At 38.1% G+C, this 23,346-nt stretch overlaps 1 protein-coding gene across 1 annotated transcript in view; it reads right to left on the reverse strand.

The window, feature by feature from the left end:
- Window positions 1-555: 555 nt before the first annotated feature.
- Window positions 556-23,346, reverse strand: part of b4galt2 (UDP-Gal:betaGlcNAc beta 1,4- galactosyltransferase, polypeptide 2) — a 185,965-nt gene continuing 163,174 nt past the window's right edge. Inside the window, exons 6-7 of the mRNA XM_085377124.1 lie at window positions 17,566-17,670; window positions 556-706 (exon numbers count right to left, since the gene is read on the reverse strand). Coding sequence (XP_085233250.1) covers window positions 556-706; window positions 17,566-17,670 — 256 coding nt within the window. The remainder of the gene's footprint in view (window positions 707-17,565; window positions 17,671-23,346) is intronic.

A 23,346-nucleotide genomic window follows, 5' to 3' on the forward strand; every position in this document is an offset into this window, starting at 1 on the left:
GCACAAAGTTAGTTCTTTCTTGCATTTTCAAAGTATGCATGAAAACAGTCTGTGCGTTTTCTCATGGAGACAGTTTTAAGACGTTACGAGAAATCCATCGTCAACATTTAAGAAAGTGTTACGTGACACACCAGCAGTTCCTGTCAATGCTCGCTGTCAACATGCCATCGGTTGCCCTCCAGTTTGATAGGAAAACTTAAGTTTGACGCCACTGATAATCCACCTTTGGTCCACAAGTTATTCATTCTGCAGTCATTGATTGTTACAGGTGTGATAGCACCCACTGTCTGCTTCAAGAAGTTGTTGGTGGAAAGAGCCTGAGTCCTAAAAGAGAGAAATATCAAGCTGAATAGAGTGGAAACAAGGCAGAAAGAGACACTATGATGTGCTTGCGACAAGTTTTGCTCTCTTATTTTCAATTTCATATTCTTTCAGATGCCTGTGAGACACTCTCAGTTTTCTTTCCGTCCTTTAAGTTCTCTTCTTTCACATCTTCCTCTCGCTAGGCCAGTTGCATCCTCCCCCACATCGTCCACTTTCTCTCTTTCATTTCTTCTAGCCCTTAATGGGCCGAGGTGGTGGCTTGCCGATCTCCACGGAGATGTTCGTGTACAGAGGATACTTCTTGACTTGAACCAGTCTGTAGGTCAGAGAGCTGATGCCGTCCTTCTTCATTGTGTTCTTGGTGTTCTGTATTTTGTTGAATCTAATGGAGTAAATGAAGAGAGGGAAGGAAGGGCAGGGAGAGAGCAGGAAATGAAGGAGACAATCAAGAATATTAGATTCAGTTCAGTGTAAGTTAAAAACAAAACAAAACAAAAACAGGAGTACCAGATAAAAAGTACCAGGTACCAGGTTACAGCCCAAGTTCGGTTACAGTTACAGCAATGCTGCAATGTGGATGAGAAAATATAAATCAATCGTTTCTTCTCGTCAACTGTTTTTTTTATTCTACGAAAAGCAACCAGATGCCTGACACACTGCTAAGGACTTTTGCGAGATCTCGCAAAAGTCCGTCTTAATTTTTTTCCCGTATATAACCTTTGTATATTTGCAAACCCTTAAAACTGCATCTGAAAGTTGTGCCAAGTTTGGTCATTTTTTCCATCCTCTAATCCAATTCCGGGTTGCGGCGGCACAGAGCACAGCTGCTTTATTTTGCAGGCGCACTTTTAATGGAATATGCAATGCACAAATATACACAAAAGATCATATTCTGTGCACAGGACACTGCAGAGATTGGAAATAACTTAAAGACAGGGGATAAACTAGTCCAGAAAGCATTCAAGGCAAATAAAAACAAAACAAAAACAGATATTAGAAAAGATTAAACTTTCAAAAACATGCATGAACTCCATCTGCAATGTGCTGCTGTGCACATTTAACCAATATGATGAAAAGAGCCCGATGTCTACTGGCTAAAGTTTCCTAAAAGTTAAGAAAATAGAGCATCTGATTTTTTCCCCAAGCTGATCGTGACCAACAGGTGGTGCTGTGGCCTAGCACAGGGACTCAGAGAACAGGATGATCTATAATATCTACCTGGGTTTGTCTGTCTTATGCCGGGATATCTTTTTCCATGGGCTGTGATTCAGCAGTTACATCAGAAAGCGCTCTGATTTTGGTATTAAAGATGGGGGAAAAAATTCACACAGTGTGTCAGGCAGTTACACAGAGCGGCTGCTGAGCCTCAGTTCAGCATGTGATGCAACCTTTGGCATTAAAACAGATTCATAACACAAACACGGCTGTCACCCTTGTAGTAGCATGAGTTTTTGCAGGCATTCAGAATGGAAATGAGGCCACAGTGTCTACCAGCGTGTTTACACTCTTGTCTTAAAATCTCTTCCTTTTTTTCTTTTTTTTTTCTTTTTTTGAGGTCTCTGAGCAGAGAAAGAGCTGATGTGTGCAAACACCCAGAACTCCACACTCACTTTCAAAAGACAGCCGTGACTGACTGCAACAAAAGATGTCTTCTTAATGATATGCTTGGACATGCAACTGGAGATGACACTTCAGTCTACAGATCCTTGTCAGAGCTGACGAGCAAAGATCTCTCTTCTCTTCCTGCATTCTGTCTCTCTCAAATCAAATCAAAAATCTTTATTGGCATGAATGGAAGCTGGGTAAAAAAAACGTTGTCAAGCATCTTCCTGCTGCACAATATACAATACAGTAACATATACATAGAATCACGTGTTCTCTGACTTCTACAAAAAGACGGCACTTTTACCTGGAAGGAGGGGGAATTCATTTAGGAGAAAGAGAAAGGAAGCAGAAGAGGAATGGGAGCGTGTTTAAGGTAAAATAGAGGTTGGATGACAGGGAAGAAAAATGAAGGACAGATAGGCGATGAGATAAACATGTCTGGGTGTGACAGATGGATGGCGATATACTGATATTAAAAATAAAGCGAATGAAGGGGGGGAAAGCTAAATCTTTGGATGACTCTATCATACGAAGAATATTAAACACAATCCCTGCCTACATTCAGTATAAAGAATATCTAATACATGTAAACACACACATACAGGCACACCCTGTAGGTTACCTTATGTATCCTTTCAAAGCTCTTGGACTTACTTTCTAGAGTTAGAGGGTGAGACAAAGACATCCTCGTTACATATTCATTAGCCTGATTTCCAGACGTCCTGACTGGGCTAAGTAAAGCTCCTTTTTAATTCCACTGAGGGTCTCACAGGAAAACATTTCTGGTTAAGAATCTCAACAATAGATTGTCGTGCCAGCTAATCAGGGTTATTTTGCTCTAGTGTCACATTTTGAGTTGGCCCACTTAACCTTGTTTGAAAAAAAAAATCTTAAAAGAAGAGTTTGGGTAACTCATTTGGTTCTTTCTTAAGAAAGAAAGGTTTTACAGGACTCTAATGCAGTACTGCGAAAAGTAAAAAGTATATCAATAACTTTTAAGAACCACATTTTGCAGGAATATCTTGAAGTAATTGTATTCTGTATGACTTTTGGTCCATTCTTCTTTACAATGCTGCTTCAGTTCTTCGAGGTTTGTAGGCTTCTTTAATTTGCTGTATGCATAGCTCTCTTACAGTCCAGTGACAGCACTTTACTCAGGTCAAGGTCTAGACTTTGACTGGGTTATTGCAGCATCTTGATTGTATTCTGTTCATTTGTAGATTTGTTGCTGTCCTTGGGACCATTGTCCTGTTGATTTGACCCAATTTAGGACAAGCTTTAGCTCTCAGAAAGATAGCCTCACATTTAAATCTAGAATACTTTAGTAGACAGGCATGGTCTGACTAGCCTTCCAAATAAGCCAAACATGTTCAGTCAATTTCTAATTGTACTGCCATGAACTGAGATGTATCTTTTAAAAAATTTCTTTGAGCAATGCAAGGTCTGACTTTTGGGTGAATTTACTGGGAGATCCACTTCTGGGAAGATTGTGGCATTGTGTTAACACACACCTGAATGCTTCAGACCAGCAAGCTGCCAAAACATTTAAGCCAAAAGTTTTTCAATTAATCAGGTGCATTTAATTAGTAGCAGCTGCTTGCTACATACCCACACTCAAAAAAATCTGTTGTTGGATGAACACAATTTAATCATGGCACCCTTTTTGCACACAATTTAACCAAGTACAATAAACCCTTTTCGATCATGTCAAACCAACACATTTAGCATTTGGTGGTTTAATGTAATCAGATTACGTTGGATCAACATACTATACTTACATTGATTTGAAGTGATTTATTTAAGTATGTAGAGTGAAATTTGTTTTAATTCATTCTACACAATTTAAAAAGTTTAGGAAAACAGAATTAAATCTTGTTGTTTCAACAACTACTTTGTTAATCAAGGCAATGATTTCACTCATTTCAACCAAATTATTTCAATTAGATTTGTTTACATTTGTTACACATTTAGAAACCCACTACTTTACAAAAAAAGTCACAATCAGATTATGATAACATTATCTTTATTAACTGGATTTAGTGGACAATATAAAAGCTTACCATTTTTGTACACCTGCAAGCATTATGCCACTTCAAAAGGTAAAATGTTAGAATACTTATTTACATAGGTAATATGTTGGAACCAAAGCTTCCACAACTAAAAACAGATGCAAAATTTGCTCAATATATCGACTGCATTTTAAAAAATTAAACTAAAAGATAAAAATACATCTCCCACTTGGCAAGTTAAAACATGTGACAAAATCGAATTGTGTGAATTTGGAAAAATAAAATAAAATAATTAGAAATATTTTGGGGGCAATACAACAACAACAAAAAATTCCATAGGTGATGAAAATCTATATTTGTTTGGTGTATCTCATTGAAATAATTATTAGTTTGACCAATTTTTATATTTCTGTATTTATTTTTTAAATTTTGGTTGCAGTCCTCCACAGCTAGCAATATAGTTTTGCTGTGTTTTAAAACATGCTAGCAAGCAAAATGGAAACAATAATACAGTGAACTTAACAGGTGGCAGTGGTCTTAAACTTTACAGGACCTTGATACATAAACACAACATAGTACTTCTGTCAGTACTTCTGATCCATTTTGAGCCATCTATATAAGGACAAACAAAAATCATCTGCAGTGCTGTATAAAAGGTGAATTGCCCAACAGAGAGAATCCAAAAACTTAAAAAAAATGTTTTAAATGAAAGAAAAAAAATATAAACAACTCAAATATTAACATTATATATTGGAAATCACCATTGCACCAATGAACCATTCAAGACCTATCAGTCATTTTCAAGTGCTCTCACCCCATAAGCTTGTTTTTCAGAAACTGTACCTTTGAAGACAGCTTTTGTCCATCAAGATTTAAAAGTATCTTCTGGAGGACTTCAAAGGTGCATTTAAGTTCTGGTGGGTAGCTCAGGTTCAAACGGTATATGAGTCCAAACAACAGAGCACATGCTTGTGCAATGTTACCCAAATCAGTGTTAGCCTCCACACCCTCAATCACGACACCAACGTCCTCTGGGTCATCTTCAGGTTCAGCACCCTCCTTCTGGATGACGTACACCCCCATCACAGTTTGCTCCATGCAGCTTTTTGCCTCGCTGTCCGTATCCTACATGAAAAAGTATAAGACAACAAAGTAAAATTTAAGAGATTGTTTAAACAACTGTTTCTATGCTGTTCATAAAATCCAAGTAGTCAAAGTAATAAACAGAAAATTACACCACTAAAGTAGTTGTTAGTAATTACTCCAATACATAAATTATAAAATACACCTCTCATGTCAAAAGAGGTGGCATAATTGACCTCTCACCGGCCCCTCCCCCGAAAGGGCCATTGTCCAATTACACATTATAGCAACCGTTACTGTGTCTGACAAACATTAACCTCAAGCAAGATGGAGAAGCGGTGTGCCCACCGATACGCCGAGAGATTGTGTCTGGAGGAGTTGTGTTCTTTCCATTCACAAAGTCAAAAACAACGTGAATGGATTAAACAGTGTGTATGGCCCCATTCCCAGGTAAATGTACCGAACATTATGAAGCATGTCTGCTCGCACATTCGGGTACCCATTGGTGCGCAGAGGAAACCATTTGTTTGTCGGACGTAGCAAGAGTAACTTAGGGGGACAGGACTCGAGAAAAGGCTAACTCAGCTGCTAAAATAAAACAGGTATAGAAGTGTTAGTACTAAACAGCTCAAAGTTCATAGACATTTCTATTTACAAATACTGATGACCATAACAATGAAAAAACAACAGGACTTGTTTTAATCCAAGTACAGATTCAAAAGCAATATAGTCTTGATGCATGTTAAATGCATTGTATGTTTGTGTATCAAGTTTAAGTAGGCATAAATTTCTTTCCTTCCAATACCAAATTCCAGAAATTCTTTATTGCAACGCTTAATACTGTTTGGTATTCAAGACATCCTTTCCCCAATACCAGGTGTCTTGTTGCTAATCTCAAAATTTTAATTTTAATGATTTGCATTTGAGGCAACGTCACAATTTGTATGAGAATGTTACAGACAACATGCTGTCACAATGGCTCACCAAGTACTCCTTTATTAACTTCTCATAGTCTTCGTTTAGGTGGATGCACAAAGACTTCAAGATGCATGCTCGTCTGGTATGGATGTTGTCATGCTGGAGAGGAGGAGGAGATAATATGAGCCAAAACCAGTCTGTTTTTCTTAAAGCTAGGGTAATCAGTTAACTTGCATAATTATTCTTTAGGTTAGAACCTGGCATGTACCACTTGTTAAGCCGAAACAAAATTGACAACTTCATCTCCAAATAAAAGTTATTTTTGCTGCCTATGACAAAGTCTACTCAATCCTAATACAAACCTTGGAGATGGCAAGCATGAGACCTCTTATTTTCTTTCCACGTGTCCCTCCTTTGGTCAGAAAGATTTCCATTAAGCGTGGCGCGTATTGGTCAAGCTCGGCAAAGAAAGTAGATAGCAGAGGCTTTGTGGTGATTCGCAGAAACTCCTTCTCAATCTGCAATAGAGAACAAATACATTGATTAAAAACGCAACTGTATATTTCACTCACTTCACATCTAAGCTGACTAAAGCTGCTTTTAGAAGACCATGCAGACATCAGTGCTGTCTGTGTAGGACATGAATCAGTCTGTGTCAGATACTGAATTTGAAATTTCCACTAAAGTCACAAGTAAGAGGCAAGTGGAACCAAGATCTAGGCCATTTGCTTTTTGAAGTTTGCAAAGACTGCTAAATTGCACCAGTGGTAGTTCACTCTTTGCAACACAGTATGCTGTTCTAAACAGATTTTTCAGGTTTATTTTTAGTATATTATTTGCAATTGGTGTTTGTTCTGGGAAAGATATTGCAGACTGAGCAATAATCCATTTCTAATGGGGGCCTTTCTTAAAATGACTGGTCCCAGTAACAAAGGCGCTTGTCGACTCAGAAATCGAGGGAAAACCAACAACACACCCGGCAGAACATTATGTTATTTACACGGGTGCACATAAGTGGTCCGCATGTGCGCATTCGCTGTCAAAATAAAAGACGCGCAACAGATAAGAAGTTGCAACGCACGTTTGCATCCATATAAAAGGCACTGTTTTTGTCCGCTAGAGTGGGATTTTCACGGCACATTCTGCACCACATCTGTGTGTTCATCATTTGTTTGAAGCCAGCTCACCTCCTGCAACCACTTTTGCGAGAATACGCGCTTCTTTTGTGGTTCGGACTCCTTCTGACATTTCTTTGGAGGTGGAGGAAAACCAAAGTAATTGCTTAAAGGAGCTTCTTCGACATATTTAAGAGTTCTAAACAAATATGTCCTCCTCCAGAAAATCTTATGTATGCAAACACGCGTTGCAACTTCTTATCTTGTGCGCGTTTTTTATTTTGACAGCAAATACGCACTTGCGGACCACTTATGTGCAGCCCCGGTTATATAGCTCGTCATGTTGCAGCCACAGAAATTCTTTTGTCCATGAAACCATAAAGCTGCACTTTCTTTTTGCCTTATAGTCTGATTTGTCATAACTTTTCCGTTTTGTGGTAAGCTTTTCTTTGGCTGTCACTTCTTCACCCTGACCTGTCTTATTTGGCTAAGCAGAACTACAATTAATATCCTGCTGCTTTTACACACACACTCACATAACACTCAGCGATTGTCTGCGCGATCAACCTCTCACATGTTTAAGCTGCGGGAGATTTCACTTGTCATGTTTGCATAGTAAGCTAACGATTGATAAGACGATGTCAGAGGAATTGGTGCACAAATTATCATCACTCACAGATCAGTGCTGTCGCTCTCTATACACAGGTCGCGCGATTGCAAAGTGAAAGCAAAAAACAAGCGCAAATTCAAACGCGATTTCAATATGTCACATATTGACAGTGGCTCACCGATGCCAATGACATAATTACCCAGCTACATTTCCGAAAGAATGCAGAAGCATTGACATATATTTTTCCTTCTTATGACAGCCCGACGGGCAGGGCAGAGATAGATTTTGGTAGCCCGACTGGAAAAATCGCTAGCCCTGGGACGTCGGGCTAGCCATTTTGCGAGCCCTGTACAGTGTTTCAATAATTGTACCTACTACTCTCCCTGATGGAACAACGCTTGCACTGCCACATACAAGTCACTGAAAGAAAAAAAGAAAAGCAGTTTTAAGGATAGTTTTATTGGCACCTTTTTTTCACTTTGATTAAATCATAAAACTATCATAAAAAATATATGATGGTAAAAGGCTTACCATGTATTAAAGAGGAGGCACAAACAATCAGAAAAAGGGGTCAGCTTTCTTTGTGGTGTTACTATGGTAAAGAAAACAGAAAAAATTATTTTATAAAAATTCCACAGTGGATTTTTTTTTACTTTGTTGCAAATGTATAAAAAAAATACAAATACATATAAATACCTCTTGCAATAAAAAATTCACAGATAAATATCCAATCTGTTGCCAAATGTAATAGCAGTGTTTCACACTATGCAATAAAGATGCTGGTAGTTGCGGTATAGGTCCGACAGGCAATTTTCATAACTATCTGCCATTGCGTTTTCCTCTGACCTCGTGTTTATGCTCTTTTTCCCATGCACTAGCATCAAGTCAATTCGAAGGATGCAGCCCCTGAATTTGGACACAGCTAATATTTAGCAAATCGCGCATGCTAGTTTAACTTGCATTACTGTGAGAGGCCGAATGCTTAAAATAAAAGGAGAGAGAAAGAAAGAAAGAAAGAAAAAATGCAAATGATAATAAAAAAAGTGAACAAAGACCATGTCTTGCAATAACCGTCATTTAAAACCAAAGTGAATGCTAACAGAGCTAGGTAGAAGTTCAATGAGACAACCATACTAGCTTTAGCTAACTTCATTTACTTTGAAAGTGAATTACAAACGTGTTAAATATTGAATTAAACATATCAATAACCGCTAAAAACACTATAAGACTAACTGCAAAAACGGGTAAAAAAAAAAAAGAAAAACAATGAAGTGGAAATGCTAATAATAGTATAAATATACCCAGAGCGGATTATAAATCAGGTATTAGACGGTACCGATTGGCACCGTCTAATACCAGATTTTCACTGTATTTGCTCCACTCCCGCTGTCTAATGACAACTTACACATTTGGAATTAAAAACATTGTTAAACAATTAATGGACAAAACAACTTCGTTTGACTAAGATATTTTGAGTTATTTATTACTTACCTGTATTGTGGAAGATTCCGCAGAGGGAAATGGCAGTCCACTGAACACATATAACTTCTCCGCGTTCCCGCCTCTTCACTTTTGGGAAGTTTGAGCATGCGCACTAGGCATCGGTTTTAGAGTTGTTGATTTAAAATAATTACATTTAATTGAACTGAAGAATGCAAATCTAGTTCATTAAACTTTTTGTTATTTTATGTTAAACCAACAACTGATAATGATTTAAAAACCTAAACTCAATATGTTCATGTTAAATAGACAAATGTCTATTGAATTAATCAAACAACTGCCTTAGTTGACTTTTTTGAGTGCACTTAAGTCCTATGCAAGAAGTAAGGGTGTACTTAGCTTTTGACAGCACAGCAACAACTACAGATCGAGGTAAGGTTAAGTTTTTTTTTTTTCAGTACCCTTAGATCTGTGTACAATCAGTCCACCATCAGAAAATGACTTAACCTTCATTTATTTATTGAGTCTATAGGAAAGAAACACTAAAGCTTTTTAAACTGCAGTATTTTATTATAAGTTCATTATAATACCCAATATATAATAATTATCTTTTAATCTAATCAAAATTAAGATAAGATATGTTAGATATAACAAATACAAACATAGCTTAGAAAGATATCTATCAAGTCACGTAACATAATAAACTACAACAGCTCACAGGACTGTAAGCAGATTAGCTGCTATTGCTAACAGTCCAGCTAAAGATCAATGTTGTTGTTTTTTTAAATGTTGTTTTTTTTTGATGAAATTAAGTCATTCATATAGAAGAAATTAATTAGTGTGCATCAGATAAGTCAATAAGTGGATTTTCTTTATCTCTTTTAGATGTAGGCTAGCTGTTTCTAGCTAGCTATACTAAGCTAAGATAATATTTACTACCCAGATGTGAGAATTTATCAATCCTCTCATCATTAGTCTCTCAGTAATAAATTAGCAAATGAGAACTACCTCCCACTTCTTCTGTATTATGAATGAAACTGTAAATTTAAAGTGATGTTAGGTTACATTTTTATCTTTAAAGGTAATTATTAGTTATGGTTTATTATTGGTTACATACACATACAGATATCAACCCAAATACACACAAACACCCTCTGAAGCTGCAATGTCCCAGGATGATAACAAAGGGATGGCATATTGAATGAGCTTGCTGTGCATCTGGTTCAATTGCAATGCTGTTTGCCCGATACAAATGGTGTATGGGTGTGTGCTCTAACTGATACTTGTAGCTTGTGATTAATGTTCCTCTTTCTTAAATCCATCGGCACAACATCTCATTGCTATGCCTAACCAGCATTTCAGACAAGCTGAGAGAATGGACTCCTGTGAATGTTCAAGTTAATGTGAATGCATGTGTGCAGAGGAGATAGTAAACATTCATCAGATAGTCAAGACAACGCTTCCCTTGGTAAAAGCTGGACATTACGCAGGTACTCCAGATAAACTCTCCCAAAAGGCTCAATCATTAATCTGAATCTAAACAGAGAAGAAACTCTGCACCTGAAGACAAAAAGCGGAAACAAAAGCTTAGTTTATCAGTGCAATTGGCAGGCTTCTGCAAGAACAACCTTAAAATGAAACTTCACACACACACACACACACACACACACACACACACACACACACACACACACACACACACACACACACACACACACACACACACACACACACACACACACACACACACACACACGTGTGTTCTGCATATACATGCTGAATATATATACGGCACATAAGGGGCCAATGACCAAAAACTCCTTGATATACTTCAGAACAAGGCAACGTAAATGGTTTAAAGGTAGTCTATTTATGATATTCTATCAATTTTTGAATATTTCCCATTGACACCTTATTGGTTGCCAAATTTTTGGGTATGTGATATCATTTGAAAGCTATCAACAAGTATCCCCAAATCATCTCTTGGACTAAAGAACTGACAAATTAAGAAATTTATGGTAAAAGGTAAAAGTTTATATGCTAACAAACAAAGCAATCACGGTCCTTGACGGTCGGTCTGTGTGCCTGGAGGCTTTGGCAATTATTTTCCCAGCAACCAGCTGTCAACCTCCAGCAAACAAACACAATCAATCAGGGAATAATCATTTTTTCGGCCAAGTTGATGTTACATTGTTAATTGTCACGTCTGCAAAACCTCAATTACAGATTTATTCCATGACAAAAATTAACAACAGTGTTGCTGTTAATGTTTTGTTAGATAATTCTGAAAAATTAAACAGATGCATTGACACTTTTTACTTAAGGCTCCAGTCATACAGGACTAGAGACTGGCTTCTCGCCTGGCAACCGGTGGTTGCTAGGGAAAAAAGTATTCCCTGACTGGTTGAGAGTGGCTGCTGGCACTGTTAAATCAATTACTGAAGCCACAGTTATGCAGGCCTACAGGCCACTCACTAACCCCCTGGTAACCATTGGTTGCTCATCCACAGCTCCGAGAATACATCATGTCAGGCATACAATAGGCTGGTTATGCCAGTCACATTACTTGGATTATGGAAATCCATAAGAATTGAGTGGAATCATCTTCAACTTGAATCATCAATTGAATATACAAGCAAATCATTATGTATAGGTGATTCATGTACAAATACATGATTGATTTTAGGTTTACCATCTTGAGTTGCATTTGGTGGTGTGATAGGTGGCAGTGTTGGTTAATTGGTAGTTTGGTCCAGACTGAAATATGTTCAGAGATTAGCTGCAAATGCACTCTTGCCCTCTTATGAATGCCACTTTGGGTTTAGCAATAATCATCGGATGCATGCTAAAGTAAGATGATGAAGTAAATGATAAATCTGCTAAACAACAGCAAATGTGCATTTTTATTGTGAACATGTTAGCTTGCTGTGTTTTCTTTGGTGTGTCTCAGAGAACAGGGTTCACTCTGGTAACCAAACAACTATTTCCTTGTTTCTGCCTTTTTTCATGCTCTCTTCAGAAAACATTAGATGTTCTGGCATATTGAATTGACTTAAGAATTTCCTGCAGAGAGAAAAAAGACCCTTTAAAGTAAATTAAAATAAATGCAAAACTGTACAGCAGAGAAAGGACAGAGAAAAACACTCTCCCCTTCACCCATACTGCCATGAGGTGGCGGTTTTTCCTTTCACAGCCTCCTGATTATTCTAAGCTGCCATGCTTTATTTACGCCCAAATCCTGCTTCTTTTCAAACAGATCCTTTAAGTCAAAATTTCCGGAACATTATAATGAGTGTCCAGAAGGGCTGTAAAAATGAAGTTTTTGCCCACTAATAGGCAGATATTTTCTGCCCCTCGCCACAGTTATGAATAATGCATCGACCTCAAATAAATAGCGTCCCTGTTGGTGTCACCTCTTATTGAGGAAGTGTGGTCTATGGTCTATAGAGTCCAGAATGACCATCAAGACGAGGAGGAAAACGACAAAAAGGTATCAATCAGACACACGCACGAGTGTGTGCACATACACAAACACTCTCTCCCTCTCTCTTTCAGTCCACTGGCTGATTTATTGATTTTGATGAAGGCAACTAGACCACTTTGACCTAGCGGGCTCCTATTTCTAACGGTGTCATTTCAGCAGGCAATTACAGAGGGATCGTTGAATCTTTCTCTCTGAGTCAAACACACACACTTTCACATATACACACATACACAAAACAATGATAGATGACACATTAAACAGGCCTGGTTATTTTAGACATCTTTGCATTCAAGTTCCTGCCGCCTTTTTCCAGGACAGATTGTTAAGTTTGAAGTTAAACTACATCTAGATGGACGTCTGACATCTCTACTTCTGTAGTCGTGAAGCATGAAAAAAAAATCTTTCCATTTTGTTTCAGGTGATTTTATTTTTTTATATTTATTTATTTATTACCTTACAGGTTGTAATAGGAGACTGGCATGAAGAAAGGAAGAGATTTAATAAAACAAAAAACTAAGAAAAGACCAAAAGTCATGTTACATATTTAAGGTTAAGAGGAGACAAAAAGGTTCTCTTTAAGGTATCCAATTCATATTTATAGTATAATATAATATAATATATTTATGGGTATTTGTGATCAACAAGAACAGCTTTGTATGGATTTGCAGTGACCGTTCCCTCTCAGGGTACAAGTGAAGTCAAATCCTACCTCCCCATCGCATGACAGATGCCTCAGATCTCCTTACTGCAGGAGACAAGAGTTCAGCTTTTCCATGTTGAAAGGGGCCTATTATGCTTTTCTTATCTTCAGTCATATACTGCTACAATGGTGTATGCTCATAACAACATGGAGAAAAGTTTAAATAATGCGACCAGTGTACTCCTATTGATGGTACCAAGTCCAGATAAACGGGGAGGGCTGCATCAGGAAGGGCGTAAAATCTTGGCCAAATGAAGCATGTCTCATTCTTTATGTGTCATTTTCATACAGGATCGGTCCGAGTCTGGGTTAACAACGACCCTCTTTGTGGCCAACAGTGTGCTGGTGGACATTGTGCTACTGTTAGCCTAAAACAATAAAAGAAGAAAGCGGGGAAGACATGTTAAGAGATAGCGAGAGAGAAGAAAAGGCAGGAGGTTCAGAGGTGAAAGCAGTGACTGCAGAAAGATATCGTCAAGAGTAAAAGGGATCTTTTACAAAATGGTAGTGAAACCTGCTATGATGTATGGTTTGGAGACAGCGGCACTAAGAACAAGACAGGAGGTAGACCTGGAGGTGGCACATGAAGATTTTCACTGAAACTAAACAGGATGGACAAGATTAGAAGTGAGTACCTCAGAGAGACAGCTCAGCTTGAGCAGTTTGGGGACAAAGTTCGAAAGGCAAGGGCGAGATGGTTTGGACATGTGCAGAGGCGAGATAGTGGATATACTGGACAAAGGATATTGAAGGTGGAGCTGCTAGGTAGGAAGAAAAAAAGGCGACCACAGTGAAGGCAGTAGTGAAGGAGGACATGCAGAGGGTCGGTGTGACAGAGGAGGATCCTAGGGTTAGCTAAGATGGAGGCAGATAATCCGCTGTCATGACAGCAAAAAGAAGAAAGTGAAGAATAAGCGGGGAGTTGCCCAGCCTGGGGGTTTCTCAACCCAGTGACAAAGTGGTTTTGTGTGTTTTTATTTTTTAACTCTTGTCTCAGAGCAGAAATCCATAATGAGGTCACCTGCCTCACATAGCATTGGCTGTGGAAAAATTAGCCCGCCCATGTGTTTTTCAAAGTTTTGTCCGTGTTGAGCAGCCAATCAGAAGAAAGCTGAAACTCTGCTTTTAAGGTCATCCTTGACCTTAAAGGGAGAGGAGCTGAAACGGCATCTTTCAGGTCTGAACAAAGCGGATGCACCAAGCTCCAGTTTATGATAAAGAAGGATTATTTTGAACTGTGACTCATACAAAGCTGCTCTAGGACAGTCCGAGAATAAAAATATGAAGATGGAAACCAACAAAACATATTTCCTTTAATTTGTCGCATACAAGTAAGTATTAAAGGTGTGCAATAGCTGTGACTTGATTTGTTTGTTAGTTAATGAGTTACCAACAAGATAAAAATAAAAACTATATACAACACTTCAGCTTTTGCAGCTCAGGCTCAAGGTGGGGCTCGAGGCTATTCGAGCAGTTGTGAGGTAAGAGGCAAGGTAGATCCCTACAAACCAGACAGGACCCAAGTCTGTCGTAGGGCTAAGAGACAGACAACCAGTTACCCTCACATCCACACTTACAGCTAATTTTAGAATCCAACCAAAATAACGAGCATGTCTTTTGACTGAAGGAGAAAGCTGTAGTACCCAGAGAATGCATGCTTTGAAAGTTTATCTGAAGTTTATTTTAAAAGAAGAAAAAAAGTGAAAGTTTTCAAATTCAGTTTTTGATTACAAAATAATTCTCGAAGATACCTTTGTGAAGCTTTCTTTTAGTTTAGACTGACCTTGGCGTATTGTCCAAACTTTTTATGAAGCACCTTTTCAGAGCTCTGTGACTGTTTTTGATGTGTTTTGCTGTTTGTAATTTTTTTCACAAGCTGTATAAAAGCCTCTCTTGTAAAAAGAGCTATTGATCCCATTCAGGCTAGCTCATTAAACAAAAACTTTAACAATGTATCAGACGCAGCGCTCACAGGCTATCTTCAAAATTCAAATCAAGCTGGTCAGAATTTGTCTGGCTCCAGCAAACACAGTCAATACTCTTTCACTCATGGCTCTTGTTGCCAGCAGTTTTTAATCTTCTTATAAACCAATTTAGGAGCTACAACTAAACCAGACCTCACTCCACCATGAGGCAGCAGTTTGTCAGAATGGTGAAACATAATAATGTCACATGAGATCAAACTAAAATGTTACTGGAGGAGACAACAGATTTCACTATGTCTCCATTCAGCCGGAGCCACAGCAGCTATTGATTTTTTGTGTTGAGAGGCATCGTTGCCCAGTCTATTCAGGCATGAAAACGGGGGCTCTTAGAGGAGAATAAACAGTGATAATCCACATTTAAGCAGCTTAATGTGAGGTGCTATACTCCTGGTGATTAATGTGTCTAGAAGGGCTCATCTCTGCATATTGGGTCTCATTCATCAAACCATAAAATAACACACTTATAGGGGAAGGTTTTTACGCATTTGTCCGAAAAGCAATTTAAATGGGTGTAGCCAAAAGAGCAACATTTAAGCCCCTGGGCTGTATCTCTGAAAAGCAATTTTTGGTTTAGTGAAAGTGTTTTGTTCCTGGCATTTAAAAATCGCACAATCTTTAGTGACCACCAAGGTTGAGCTGTGGCCTTCAGAGGTTTGTTTTATTTATATTTTGTTCAGTCATCTGATACTTTTAGGCATGAAGTTTCCATCTAGGATTCTCTACACTTACAAGAGCCACAACGCTCATATTACTATTTGCCTATTATTAGATTACTTTCAATCAATAAGGGTTCAACAAGAATTTATAATCACACCTTTGAGCCACACAGATTTTATTTAGTTAACATGCCGCCTTGTCTTCTTGCATGACATCGGGCTATTGCTTAAATATTTTAATATCCTACTATGAGTAAAACGTTTCACTCATGTTGTTTACACCTGCACTGAGAGACTGAGAGATAGCATTGCATAGTGGATCAAAATCTGATGGCGCTTCTTCACGTTCATGATTTCCATCCAGCACCACTGACTGAAATGCAGCCCCAAGTCGTGACCTTCACTGTGTTTTACAGAATGCTCTCGACACTCACTGTTGTACCTCTCTCCTGACCTGACAGGCAGGAATGACAAATAACTCTTTGGGAGTCAACTTGGTGCAAAAATAGTATTTCATACTTGTCCTACTGATGTGCTTGGCATTTTTGTATATTCAACTAAAGAAAATGGGAATAAATGTGTTTTTGTGACAGGGTGCTCGTTACAAAGTGCCTAATGATACAAATAAATTTGCTTAAGTGTGTAATATGTGTAGAACGAACACTGGTTCATCCTTGAGTTAGGTGCCTTTTTGTGTTTGAATGATTCATAGGTCAGCAATAAGTGGCTTAAAAAATCTTCTGAAAATCACCTTGTACACAGACTGGAGTGAAAAAGCAGCAAAGAAAAACTGAAAGAGCTTCAGAAAGCCTGGAGAACTGAAAAAACCCTCCTCTGGCTTCTTGGCAAATATTAAACTGAGAGGAGCAAGACTTTTGCACAGTACTGCATATACAGTACAGTGATATTACTGTGTACATTTCCCTGGATCACAGTTTTCAGGGTTAAGAGTGATATGAAATCACTGGAGTATAGAAAAATCAAACATGTTTTTTTTATGTCTAAATGTTGGCACTAAATGATTAGCCTCATTTGAGACATTTTCCATTCTCTGACTTTCCTCAGCAAGTTAAAAATAATTGCTCCAAACTGCATCAGTCAGGCTGTAAAGATGCCACTAGTGAAGTAATATATAAAGTTAAGTCTTTTCTAAAACACTTTCACACTTCTAAGGTAGCAATTTTCCTTTTGCCCACCGTTTCTTATGACAAGCTGCAGTACTTGTCAGTTGTAGGGAACTCCCAAGTGTGAATGTGCACGGTGTAAGAAACTGCTAAAAATAAAGGTCAAGTCCTCATTTAAACACCTCTGATTAAAGGTTAAAGTATCCTTAACATTTAAGTTTTGCAAAACTGGACAGAGTGACAGTGGATAATCTGGACGACAGCAGTGAACAGGAGACCCACTGCTGCCCATAACACTGCCTCACATTTCAGAGCAGTAAATTGCACTGTAGGAAACATTAATTATAAAGCCACGCCACTGATGACTTCTGCAGTGCCACGCGATCATAATTCTTTCAAACTGAAATGAAAAATTCAGAAAGAAACGTCTGAACCGAGTAGCTGTGAAACAAAAGCGGCGCGATCGATCCGAATATAAAGCCGGAGAACGACTTCAGACAATGATGCAGTACCTCTGTGGGTTGGGCTCGTTGTGTTTGTCTCTCTCGTGCTTAATCATTCTGTAGCGGCCGATGCGAACGTCTGGCCTAGACACCTTCATCCCATTCAGAGTGATCCTGCAACACATGCAGATAGAACAGAATCTATTAGAGAAAAGGAAACAGACTGAGCCAAAGAGCAGGTGAGAGAGAAAACATGCTGATTATTGAGGAAAACACTGTAACAAACAGAGCTGGAAGACAAGGAGAGGGAGAACACATTAATGAAGAAATATAGCGAGGCTGCAACTTTTTATGTTATCTATCAGCTATTTTATTAAATCAACAGCAAAGAGAATCAATTTATGGAAATCGCAAGTTCCCAAAGCCGAAGCCTGAGATGACAGCACTTCTGCTGTGAGAAGAAATTATTTAGTCTACAAAAAGTGGGAAAAAAATCCTTTAAAATACCTGTTTCAAATATCTAATCCTTGAAATAATGTTTTAAATGCCCGAACCTGATGAATAGTAAACAAAAATAATAAAAATGTTTGTCACACACAACAGAAAAGCTGGAAATCCACACATTTAGTAAGTTGTATGAAAATAATCAATAATAAAATGTGATATGTTCAACTTGTGTTTATATTAATAGAGAGTCAACAAAAGCAGGAATTCCTCATATAATAGAAGCGAGAGCGAGCAAATGTTTTGCTTCAAAACAAATCAATAAATGCGGCTGCTTAATTTTGCCTTTTTAGTACAAAATCCCCCCGTGGTGTTCCCACTGACTTAGTCTCATGTGTGTTTGTCGTCAAACAGCTGAAGCTTCTCATTACTGCAGCTTTAGCCGAACTTTGGAGAATCGTGGATTTTGGCTATCCATCTGTCACACCAAACGCTCAGCAGCACTGAGAGAAAGGCCCTTATTTCCCATCATCTGTCGTGTAGCTGCGTCAGTTACTGCACAACGCACTTTTTAGATTTTCCTGCCAGCTTTTGCAACCAAATAATTAACTTTCGAACCCCAATATGTGCACTTCTGTGATGCACATGTTATAGAGAAAACTGTGAAAAGGTTAATTTTGTTCCTCGGAAGTGATAGTTATGCAATGCTACTCTGTGAGTCTACTGAGAATTGGATAAACCTTGCAGAGACCAAGAAAAAAGAAAGGAGAATATGAGAACAGAAATTTAATGTTGTGTTCGTTTATAATCTGCTATGGTCTTCATTAGGTATCCCTGGGTCCATTCAAGGCCAGGAAGGGCAAAAAAATCATTACAGCAACTGACAACTCTATTAACAGACTGTACAGCTAATCAATATTTGTGCTAAAATATTGCTGTGAGACACATTAAATCTATACATATCTCACAATAACTGACTATTCTTGCTAACAGGAAAGAATTTGTGGTGGTGTATCGGCTATTTTGACTTCTGCCCTTCACATCGAACTCTTAGTCCCATCCTTAAAGGGTCATAACTCACCTAGACAGGACATTGCAAAGCAAAGGAAGCTAAAAACGAACACAGCAATGATACTTGTATACCACAAACATAAACGATCCAACCAATCAATCTCCACTCTCGAACTCTGGGGACATCAGCTGGGAATAAGGGGAGCATTAGCGGTGTGTTTCCCTGTAAAGTTTGGGATCAGAACTTTTAGAAACAGTGGTAACATTGTATTACTAGGATTCAACACAGAGCCAACTCGGCACAGAGATTTATATCTAATGCAACAGCAAATGGGATGTAGACAACACAAACAACATCTCTGCTCCACATAAAGCCCAGTTTAAAACCATAGGCTTCCAGAGACATTGATATTCATACCCGAGACGGCATAACGGATACTGAATGAGCGATTCTTATTTATTGTAACGCTCTGATTCGTGCAGTCTCTTTGTCTTAAAAATCATCCATGCCTGATATTGCTCCGCAGCAACTTCACGTGTATTCTAGACTTTCAATGCAGAGCTTTCCCTTTTTTCTTCTCCTCTACTTGTTACATCCTCGTTTATCTTATTCATACCTTTCTCTTTTTGAATCTGCTCATTACTCTCACCTTCAGTTTTGTTCTCTTTACCTGAGTTTTTAAAAGCTGATTCCAAATGTTTGCACAGTCTGCTGAAGGTTAAAGTCGGTGCTTTGTGAAGTGCTTTTGTGTCAAAGAATCATATCTAATTGGCATGGTGAAAAAACACATTTTATAATAAAAATATCTTTGGTTAAGAAGTGGTGAATTTATTCAACCCCACACAAATGACTTGAAAATTCAATTTATTCACTTTAGTGACTCAATAAAATGTGAAAACATTCAACCTCATGTTGAGAAAATATGTAGCTATTCCTTTTCTTTCTAAATTGTATTCATTTGGTGTATGGAGCTAGATATTAGGCTTAACTTTAAACAAAAAAGAGACCAATTAACCAATTAAAAAGCTCTATAGTATAAATATTCCCCAACTGGCAAGCAAGTTATTACTTTGGTTGCTAACAGATTCCCATGGTTCCTTGTATATGACATGAGTGATAATGACCTATCTGCCAGTACTCGCTAACTACTAGTTAAGCGATAGGAAAACTGTAACACAAATCAGAAACAGAACAAACATTCTCCTAAGCACAGTTTTGAAGAGTATCAGAGTATTTGCATGTAAGTGGACGTGTTCACTGCAAACTATGAGCCTGATTTACTTTATCCTACACTGCCACTATTTCAAAACGTAGGACAAGTTTATCTAATTTGGTTAGCGGTTATGTGAAGGCAAAACTGATAGATATTATGATATATATCCACAAATAAATAATATTCAATAAAAAGACCAAATTTAAAACCTAGCTAACTGCTATATAACCATAGCTGCAGCCTAGTAGCGATAACATTTAGCACCACTAGACATTGCTATATAAATATACCTTTATTTGTGTAGCACTGTTCAAGTTTTTTCATCAAATTTTTGAAAGTGTATATTTTTGAACTCTTCTGCTCCAATAGCTTTTCCAACTGTTAAGCTAGGGCTAAGCTAACTGCCTCCTCTTCTCATGTAGCCCTCAGTAAAAATACAAATTAAAAAGCTACATTTCTCAAATGTGTGTCTTCAGTTAAATTGGTATTACAGAGGGAAGTGATTTTTTTGTGGACTGGATAGAGTCACAGCAGTCAGCACTCTTTGCACTGATGCTAAACTCAGTTTTACTGATTTATCAGTTTAACTCAATCTCTGCCTCTTTTCATATCCACTCCTTTCCCTCCCTGACCATCTCTAAAGGTATTTCCACACATTAACTTTGGAAAATGTGTAAAGAATCAGGTCAGGGAATTGCTCTTCCTCAAATGCAGCTAACAACAGTATACAGTTAGCACTAACAGCCTTCTCTCTTCCCGAAATACTTTGTATGGTTTAGAGGAGGGTGCTGCTTGAGTGTGTATGAGGCAGAAGACAGGATGACCACTCAATAGTTGCGAATACCCCGGACTATTACCAGTGCTATACCAATATTGGAAGTGAGGGTAAAGATCGTTAATGTCCAGTCTGATTGCACAGTACATTTGCTTTCTCATTTGCACCTCCGTTGGGTAATGTGTATAAAAGTACAGGGCTGAAGTGAATGTGTAAAAATGGCTTTCACCTACCTACTCATGCTCCTTGTTTTCTTTTCACCTTGCTACTCCCCTCTGTGCATTTTCTTCTTCACAGTATGCTTATTTTCACCTTTTTTCTCCTCCCCACCCTTCCTCATCTCCCCCTCTTGTCTGTACTTTCTCTGTGTTCATCTCCTTCTCTTCACGTTCCCTTTTCTTTCTCACCTCTCATCTTCTCTACAGACTAGCAAAATGTAAATAACCCCGAATGGAGCACCATGCCATCAAAAGCACATCAGCCTGTAAGAGAAACCCAAACTCCATCAAAACAACCCCATAAATAAATTCATTGAAAAACTAAATAAGAGATTTTAGCCTCTTTTTCGTTATTTTTCTCTCAAATCTTGGGGACTTTGCTGATTTAGCAGCCACGCATAGATAACTGCTTTGTCAGTGTGTGTGCACATGTGAGCATGAATGCATTTGCATAATTTTGAGAGTTATTATGGTGCAAATAATGTGTGGGTTTGAAAGTGAGCAAAGCAGTCCTTCTCTGAGCTTAGTTTTATATTATGCATAGTTCTGCATCTTTAAAATAATCTTTTTTTTTTTGCCTGTTACCCTGCAGAGAGTGTAGCTAAGGCTCGCCCGGGGTGAATCCTTTCTCCTTCATCTGAATCAGTACAAATCTCAGCATCTTATTTTTATATTCAGAGATTCACGTCACGAAAGAATTTTTGAGTAAATCAACAATTCGTTTCACCCTTTGCCATACAGACAGCTTCATAGCTGGCTGTTTTTCAGACTGGTAATGGTACTTTCAGAAGAGTCTCCCAGAACTTCCGTAAGTGAAAATATAGATGACACAGCATAAAAACTGTTGCAGGTAGAGGCCTGCTATAGAAAAAGGACAAAATAACAGCTCTATTTACTAAGAAAGCTCAATAGTTCTCAAGGCTAAATTATCAAATGCTGCATTATTCAGATTGATGCTTTAATGTGAATCAAAAATTATTTTGTACTATTTTCTAGCCTTTAGTGTCTCATAGAATATTCAACAGTTTTACCTCATGGGTAAAACTGTTTACCACCTGTCATTAAAATTAATCCTCTGAGAAGTTTCGAAGGGATTTAAGATAAATGCAGTGACAATATGCCACTCTGGTGTAAAGTGGAATAAATGTGACCTTAATTATATTTAAACTGTACTTTTTAATATAGTACTTGTGAAAAAAACTGGAATACTACGCATGGATTACAGGCCTGTAGCACTGACTTCCCACGCCATACACACCCTGGAAAGACTCATCCTTGACCAGCTACAACTTCTTTTTAAGGCCACATCAGGATCCCCTTCAGTTTACCAGGCCTGCCTTGGAGATGAGGATGTCATCGTCTACCTCTTTTGATGCATTGTCATGACCATTGATCAAGAACTACTGATCAATGGAGTACCATGCACAGAGTTGGAGAATGGCTGCAATCACAGCATTGTAAGATGGGGAAAGATGGTGTCCGATCACTGCAGGCCAGTGGCCACTCTTTCAATGATGAGGATGTACACATTCTGGAGAGGGAGGAACGCTGGTTTGAGAGGGCAGTCAAGGAGGCCATTTATGTGAAAAGGGAAAGACAGTGTCTGAATCAAGGATGGGGCCTAAGGGTACATATTAGGCCCCCTGCTGGAGAGGCAAATTTTGTCCAAGATAAGGACGATGCTGGACAATACTTCCCACCCACTGCATGATCAGAATCAGAATACTTTATTAATCCCGAAGGAAATTAGGGAAATGATGTTCAGTGAGAGACTGAGGTTACCCAAATGCACCACTGAACGACACAGGAAGTCATTCCACAGTGCAATAGTTACACCCTTTTGCACATCATCTACAGTGAAAATAACAAATAACAAAGTTTTACAGTTCAGAGTAAAATGTCAATCATATAGGTCTCTGTAACATACTGGATATTTGTAATTGAGCTATTTCTTATAGTTTGTAAATTTGTAATGTATTGTATTATTAAATTTAGTTCAGTCCTTTACTGTTATTATTGTCTTGGAGCAACTGTAATTACATAATTAAGCAATCCTTAAATATAAAAAGGTCCCATGTGAAAGTTTTAAGAAGTGTGAAGGCATAATCAGACATTTTTAAATCTGCGCTCTCCTTTATCTAAATGGCTGTTTAAATGAATACAATTAAAAAAAAAGCTAAAAAAAGAA

Source organism: Diplotaxodon limnothrissa, linkage group LG18 (assembly GCF_057381915.1).
Source record: "Diplotaxodon limnothrissa isolate DT_005_m linkage group LG18, D_limnothrissa_male_GT1.1, whole genome shotgun sequence".
NCBI classification, from domain to species: Eukaryota; Metazoa; Chordata; class Actinopteri; order Cichliformes; family Cichlidae; genus Diplotaxodon; species Diplotaxodon limnothrissa.